Source organism: Cucurbita moschata, unplaced genomic scaffold (genome assembly GCF_002738365.1).
Source record: "Cucurbita moschata cultivar Rifu unplaced genomic scaffold, Cmos_1.0 Cmo_Scf00004, whole genome shotgun sequence".
NCBI lineage: Eukaryota > Viridiplantae > Streptophyta > Magnoliopsida > Cucurbitales > Cucurbitaceae > Cucurbita > Cucurbita moschata.
Window position 1 is genome coordinate 4,286,049 of NW_019268520.1, and position 6,767 is coordinate 4,292,815.

Consider the following 6,767-nt stretch of genomic DNA (forward strand, 5'->3'; position numbering starts at 1 on the left):
AAAAAAAAAAAAAAAAAAAAAACTAACAAACAACCATACATCTTATCCTTTTTTATCTTATTCTTTCTTCCTTTTTCATTCAAACTCAATCCTTATATACCGGAAGTATAATTTTTCTCCACATTCAACTATAGAAACATTAAGACAGAGAAGGGTTAGAGATAACTATCTATCAACCCTTTGATGTGAAGGTTAAATTAGGAAGATACAAATACTAAAACAAAAGTATGTTACCTTCAAAGGTCTAATGGTCTATGCCTAAAATTATGGAATTGATAATACAAATCTGGAGAAGGGAATATAAACGATGCTTGGTTACACGAGCCACTCGACGCCACTTTCATGAGTTTTCATCGTCCTCTTGTGTGTCATCCGATGTTAGAAGATGGCCAAGGGCAACTTTCGCCTTCTTCGGCTTTGACAAGGCTTCCTCCCCAACAGCCTCATCACTCTTCCTCTTTGACTGCTCGATCCCCTGGTTATATTTATTGCTTGGCCTCTTTGACTGCTCAACCCCTGAATCGTCTTCATTTCCAGTTTCGTTCGCCTTTGCAATGGGTGCCCCATCTTCTACCGACGCAGTTGGCTGCGGTTGAGTTGTCCCGGCTTTCCCTTTTTCTTTTAGCTCTTCTTTCTTAGATGATTTTTCATGCTCATCCAAGAACAAGCGGATTTCCTCGTTGCTAGCCAAATCAAGAGAGGTTTGTCCTGCCTTCGTTTTAGTACTCAAACTTGCACCTTTCTTTGCCAAGTACTTAACAAGCTCCAAATGGGAACCTTGCACAGCATAGTGCAGTGGGGTCATACCCTTTCGAGTAGAAGCTTTTATCGATCCACCATGTGAGATCAAAGTACGAACAACTTCTAAATGTCCCTTCTGAGATGCAAAATGTATTGCGGCCATATCATCCATGGCAGCAGCACCAACATCGGCCTTGTTCTTGCATAGATAATTTATAACCTCTGCTTGTCCAGACCATGCTGCTAAATGCAGTCTATATTCCAAAGTTTGCTAAGAGTTAAGGAAACACAATCAAAGGGTTTGGATGCTAGAAGTAGTGTACTGGAAAAAACTAACAAGAATAAAGGGATAGCCAGCCCGGTCAAGCCAGATGAAATCATGACATTGGAAGAGCATCATATATTGTGATGAAGTTTAAAGCATAAGATAAAGAAGACTTTCAAGAACATGAATGCAACCTTTACATTAGATGGTAAAAGGCGTTGGATAGGAGGACGGATCGAGCATCTATGTCAAGATAAAAATCAGCATCAATACACTAGGAACCCGTCTTAAATCAAGTAAAATACTTGTAAAACTATATTTAATTGTTCGTGAATCAACCCCATAACATCCCCCACAAAATTGCAACAAACCACTCAATAACGAACTACAAGAGTGCTCAAACTCAACCATGAGAATGCCCGAACCGAGCAACAAAATCAAGCAGGTAAGAAAGCCCCCAAACTCAGCAATGAAATGCACAAACCTGGCTAAAAAGTATCCAACCATGATGTAGAACTAGTACCCACAAAAATAGTGTTGTACAGCCCTAAGAACACTTGTAGTAAGCTAAAACTCATTACAATAATATTTAAAAATTTAACTCATTGATAGCATTTGCAGGTAAATCATAAGTCCAGTGGCAGACTAGTTTTAAATCATTAAGCAATAAAACAAAATTTTCCCATAAACGAAATTTTTTGGTCATGGATGATATGTCCATGAGGCCGATGTTAAATCACGTCTAGCGCGACTTGTCCATACCATAGTGCTAAATCACTCATCAAGAACAAACTAAGAGTTATAATTCGTCTCATTGAGCCCAGTGGCAGACTTGAAAAAGAACTTTTGAAGGATACAAATTTTAAAATGAAAGATTACAACTTCAAACTCAATTCAATCAAATGACCCTTGTAATGTAACAAAACTCAATTCAATCTCTAATCCTCCAGTAGTATTAGATTGATATCAGATTGTTCTAGTTATTTACCCTAAAATTTTATTATGCACAAAGAAAAACAAGAATATAGCCATATTACTTCCAAAAATCATTGAAGGATAAAAACTCAAAAAAGAGTATAGGAAGGTGATATAATAGCTTTATATATCAAAATATTTTTTTAGAAATTAATTAACTTGCGTTTTTTCGGTTGATTCAACCTAGAAACAACCATTAAAAAGCTTCTTAAACAATCTAACCTACGCAACTTCAATTTAATCGAACAAATTCCAAGGATTTGACTAAGCTGAACGGAGGCATGATGATTCAACAAAATTCTATTAAAAAAAAAATCTGGAAATAACAATTAACAGGAGGAAACATAAGGATACGGAGTCCGAGAGTGCTTATCTCTGGAATTGACAGACGAAGGATTAGATGCCAAAATTGAAATGACAGAACTCAGGTCGCCGTTCCTGGCGGCGGCGTGAAGTAGATCGTCACCACCGGTGGCGCCTCTCCTTCTTAGAGACCTTCCCATTTTACGGTCCCACCTTCCAATCCAAGCTTCTGAGAGTGAAAAAGAAAGAACTGAGAGCTCAGAAAGAAGAAGACCCATTGGACCTTTCAGACCAAAAATTCATGGGCTTTTCGATATGGGCCTTATAGTTAGTGGCCCATTAAAGATTTCTTATAGGAACGTGAAAATGTCTCTTTAACAAACGTGTTTTAAACCTTTGAGGCTGACGATGCCAAAAAGCACATTATCTACTAGCAATGAACTTGAGCTGTTACAAATGGTATTAGAGCTAGACATGGGACGATGTGTCAACGGAGATTTGTATATATTAATTACTATTTAGTCATGCTCACTTTAATTATTACCAAATCAAGATACAATTCCACATAACAACCAACCAACCGGTTTTTCGTTTCAATTGATAAGAAGGTCATAATTATATCAGTAATAAGAAGGATCTCAATTTGGTTGGTTAAATATTTGAAATACGAGTCTCAATTTTAAATTTTAAATTTAGCTACAATTGGAACCACCGTTCAAAAGGGTTTGTTCAAATTGTTGGATAAAAGTCTTACCTCTGCTAATTTAGGGAATAATCATACGTTTATAATCAAGGAATACTCTCTCCATTGGAATGAGACCTTCTAGGGAAGCTCAAAGCAAAGCCATGAGAGCTTATGCTCAAAGTAGACAATATCATACCATTGTGGAGAGTCGTGTTCGTTTAACATGGTATCAGGACCATACCCTAAACTTAGCCATGTCAATAGAATACTCAAATGTCAAAGAAAGGACTCCCACACCACATCGGCTAATTTAGAGAATGATCATGAGTTTATAACCAAGGAATAGTCTCTGTATTAGAATGAGGTCTTTTGAGACCTGGACAATATCATACTATTATGGAGAGTCGTGTTGGCCTAACACAAAAGGTAGCTCATATTCATGGATAGCTCATGCTTTATTTATTAACTAGGGTTACTAAAAAGATGAGATTTGTTGGAGTGGAATTCCATATAAGAATGCCTTAAAAAGCACCAAAGATCTCTTGGGCTGAGTTTCGGGAGCCAAGTGACCAGCGCCTCTTATGCTTGCAAAGGATAGAAACTTGCCATACGCTTCACTCCACCCACCAACCTGGTTGTCCACTAGCCAAGCACTGTAACCCACGCTTGTGTTTACACCCAACGCCTTCGCTAATGAACTCACCAGTGTTCTACTTCCCGTGAATGGTATCACCGAATCTTGATCACCGCTGTTATCAATATCAATACACATATTACATTTACTTTCCTTGCTTCACATACAAATATATTAAAATATTTACTTGAATTGTTACAAATGGTATTAGAGTCAGATACCGAGTAGTGTGTTAGCGAGAACGTTGGCCCCAACGAAGTGGATTATGAGATCTTACATTGGTTGGAAAGGGGAACGAATTCTTCCTTATAAAAGGGAGTGGAAACGCTGGCCCCAACGAAATGGATTATGAGATCTTACATTGGTTGGAAAGGGGAACGAATTCTTCCCTATAAAAGGGAGTGGGCAATATCTATTAGTAGTGGGTTTAAACTGTTACAAATGGTATTGGAGCCAGACACCGTGTAGTGTGCCAATAAGGACGCAGGGCCCAAGGGGTGGATTGTGAGATACCATGTCAGTTGGAAAGGCGAACAAAACATTTCTTATAAGGGTGTGGAAACATCTCCCTAGTAGACGTTGGACTTTAAAGGAGGTACATTGTACTATAAATCATTTTTTTTATAAAGATGTGAAACCTCTCCCTAGTAGACGAAGACCTTAAGGGAGTGGATTGTAAAATCCCACACTGGTTAGAGTCTCCAGAGTAGATTCGGGTCCACGTTGGTTAGAGAGGGAAATGAATAATTCTTTATAAGCGTGTGAAAATCTCTCCCTAATAGACACTGAGCTTGAGGGGTAGATTGTGAAATTCCACATCAGTTAGAGAGGGAAACGAATCATCCCTTATAAGGGTGTGAAAACCTCTCACAAGTAGACGTGCGAGGCCTCAAGGAGTTGGAATGTGGTATAAGCATCCTTTCTTACGAGGGTGTGGAATCTCTCCCTAGTAGACGTGGGGGCGATCGCATATCGGTTGGAGAGGAAAACGAGCTTAAAATCAAGACTCAAATATTATATAAGAACGGGATTACCTATAAACCAAGACTCGGATTTTGGACTTCACAAGCGAGCTAACGACATCAATCATCGATCTAAACGTGTCCTTCCGATCGTAATGCCAATCTCTGCACGTAATCAATCATTCAATATTCAAACACCATTCATCTTAACCTTCAAAGATCACATTTACTTACGAATTGTGGTTGCACAGACTCCATTGAGCCACTCCAACGAGTTTGGCATGGAGCGCTTGCTGCACATCCTTCCTGTTCAAGTATTTGGCAGCATTTTGTTGCGAACAGATATCTCTCTCAACGCCATTTGCCTGAGCCTCTAATTGCGGCGTTGTGGATTTGGCAGTGTACAGCAGCGACCAAAGTGGATGAAGGAGAGCTGCAGCCTGTGAATTGTTGGCGGCGAGGCAAACGTCGCCGATGATATTATACGGGTCGATGAAGCTGGAGAACTGTTCGGAAACCTGGGAAATAACGAAGAAGCAATCTGGAGAAATGGTGCCTTGAAGGACTTCTTTATATAGCCGTGAAGTGTTGCAAACTGAACTTAGAAGCTTATAAGCTGAGTCTGAAACCAGACCGTGTGACCACGTGTATGCGTCTCTTGCGTTGAAGTCGTTCCCGAAATCTAGGAGAGGGTTTCCGATCTGCATCCATAGCAATCGGTCATTAAGAATTGTTGAGGATTGTTAGCTGATGTAGGGAATGATCGTGAGTTTATAAATAAGGAATATATCTCTATTGGTATGAAGCGTTTTTGTAAGTTTAAAGCAAAGTTACGAGAACTTATACTCAAAGTGGACAATATCTTACTACTGTGAAAGTCGTGATTCCTAACATGCTACTGCAGTTATGCCCTCAACTTAGTTGTGATCCTCTAACTCAAATGTTGAATAAAAGGTGTACTTTGTTCGAGGACTCTAGAGAAGGGGTCGAGTCTCGATTAAGGAAAGGTTATTCGATGACTCCATAGGCCTAAAGGAAGGTTCTGTAGTGTGCTTTGTTCGAGGTGAGGATTGTTGAGAATTGTTGGGAGGGAAGTCAAGTCCCACGTGGCCTAATTTAGGGAATGATCATGAATTTATAGGTAAAAGTACATCTGGGCTTTCTGGAAAGCCCAATCAAAGTTATAATAGTTTATATTCAAAGTGGACAATATTACAGTAGAGTATCATATTGAAGTAAAATTGCTACTCACAGCGATTCCCTTTAGTCTGATATTCACTTTGGAGCTAAGAATGAGCTGCGCCAGTTGTGGAACGTAGTGTCCTGTTATCAAAGGAGTCAACCATGGCACAAAGTTAGCTTCAACCCAATTATCGGCGGCGGCGGGGGCGGCGGCGGAGAGGTAAAAGAAGGAGAGAATTAAATACCTCCATAACTCTCCCCTGTGATGTAAAAATCTCTGTTTTTGTATTCTGGAAATTTGTCGAACCAGTGCTGAAGAAACAGGAGATTGTCTCGGGCTTAACACAAAATGAAACCACCCCCCAATTATCAGATTAATAAATTCAATCTTTTCCGATTAAAAATTAATAAAAAAAATGATAAAATAGGAAGAATAGAAACACCTGTAATTTCATCGTCTATTCTCGAATAGAAAGATTTATTAGGAGAGTACGAGAATCCGACTCCAGCAGGTGACTCCAAATATAACATGTTTGCTTCTGAAAAAACAAACACACTATATAAGATTCTGGGTCGTATGTAGAAAAGAAAGAAACTTTAATAGAAGTGTTTTAAAATTATAAAACTGAGAGCTATGTGTATGGAGCTAAAACTGACAATATCTATTAACGGTGTGATTAGACTCTCCTACACCAAAAACAAATATATAAATTTAATATTTTATAAAATTCACTCCTCTATTAAATATAAATTTAAAAGTAAAAAAAAAAATTAAAATTAAATTTATATATAATAGATTAAGTACTTTTTCAAAATTTTAAATTTATATATAATATTTTAATTTGTTCATGATAAAACTTTATGGTTCGATATACTTCGGCCCGGTGTTCCATGCGGGTTTTGTTTTTTAAAAAAACTTTATAGATTCTGAGCAAGAAAAAATTAATATTTTTTTATTTTCTTTTTTTGTTGTCACTCACAAAAAAAAAAAAAAAAAAAAAAAAAAAAAAAAAAAAAAAA

General features: G+C 37.9%; 2 protein-coding genes across 2 annotated transcripts in view; both read right to left on the reverse strand.

Annotated features, from left to right (window-relative positions):
* Positions 1-71: 71 nt before the first annotated feature.
* Positions 72-2,577, reverse strand: LOC111442259 (putative ankyrin repeat protein RF_0381). The gene is made up of 2 exons (XM_023079579.1): positions 2,336-2,577; positions 72-995 (listed from the first exon to the last, which is right to left on the reverse strand). Exons 1-2 carry the CDS (start codon positions 2,560-2,562, stop codon positions 341-343), a joined length of 882 nt encoding a protein of 293 aa, XP_022935347.1. The 5' UTR covers positions 2,563-2,577; the 3' UTR covers positions 72-340.
* Positions 2,578-3,278: 701 nt separating this feature from the next.
* The window catches only part of LOC111441329 (serine carboxypeptidase-like 45), a 4,987-nt gene continuing 1,498 nt past the window's right edge, over positions 3,279-6,767 (reverse strand). The window contains exons 3-8 of the mRNA XM_023078271.1: positions 6,191-6,286; positions 5,993-6,085; positions 5,818-5,888; positions 4,800-5,266; positions 4,638-4,730; positions 3,279-3,718 (exon numbers count right to left, since the gene is read on the reverse strand). Of these exons, the coding sequence (XP_022934039.1) occupies positions 3,445-3,718; positions 4,638-4,730; positions 4,800-5,266; positions 5,818-5,888; positions 5,993-6,085; positions 6,191-6,286 (1,094 nt within the window). The 3' untranslated portion in view covers positions 3,279-3,444. The remainder of the gene's footprint in view (positions 3,719-4,637; positions 4,731-4,799; positions 5,267-5,817; positions 5,889-5,992; positions 6,086-6,190; positions 6,287-6,767) is intronic.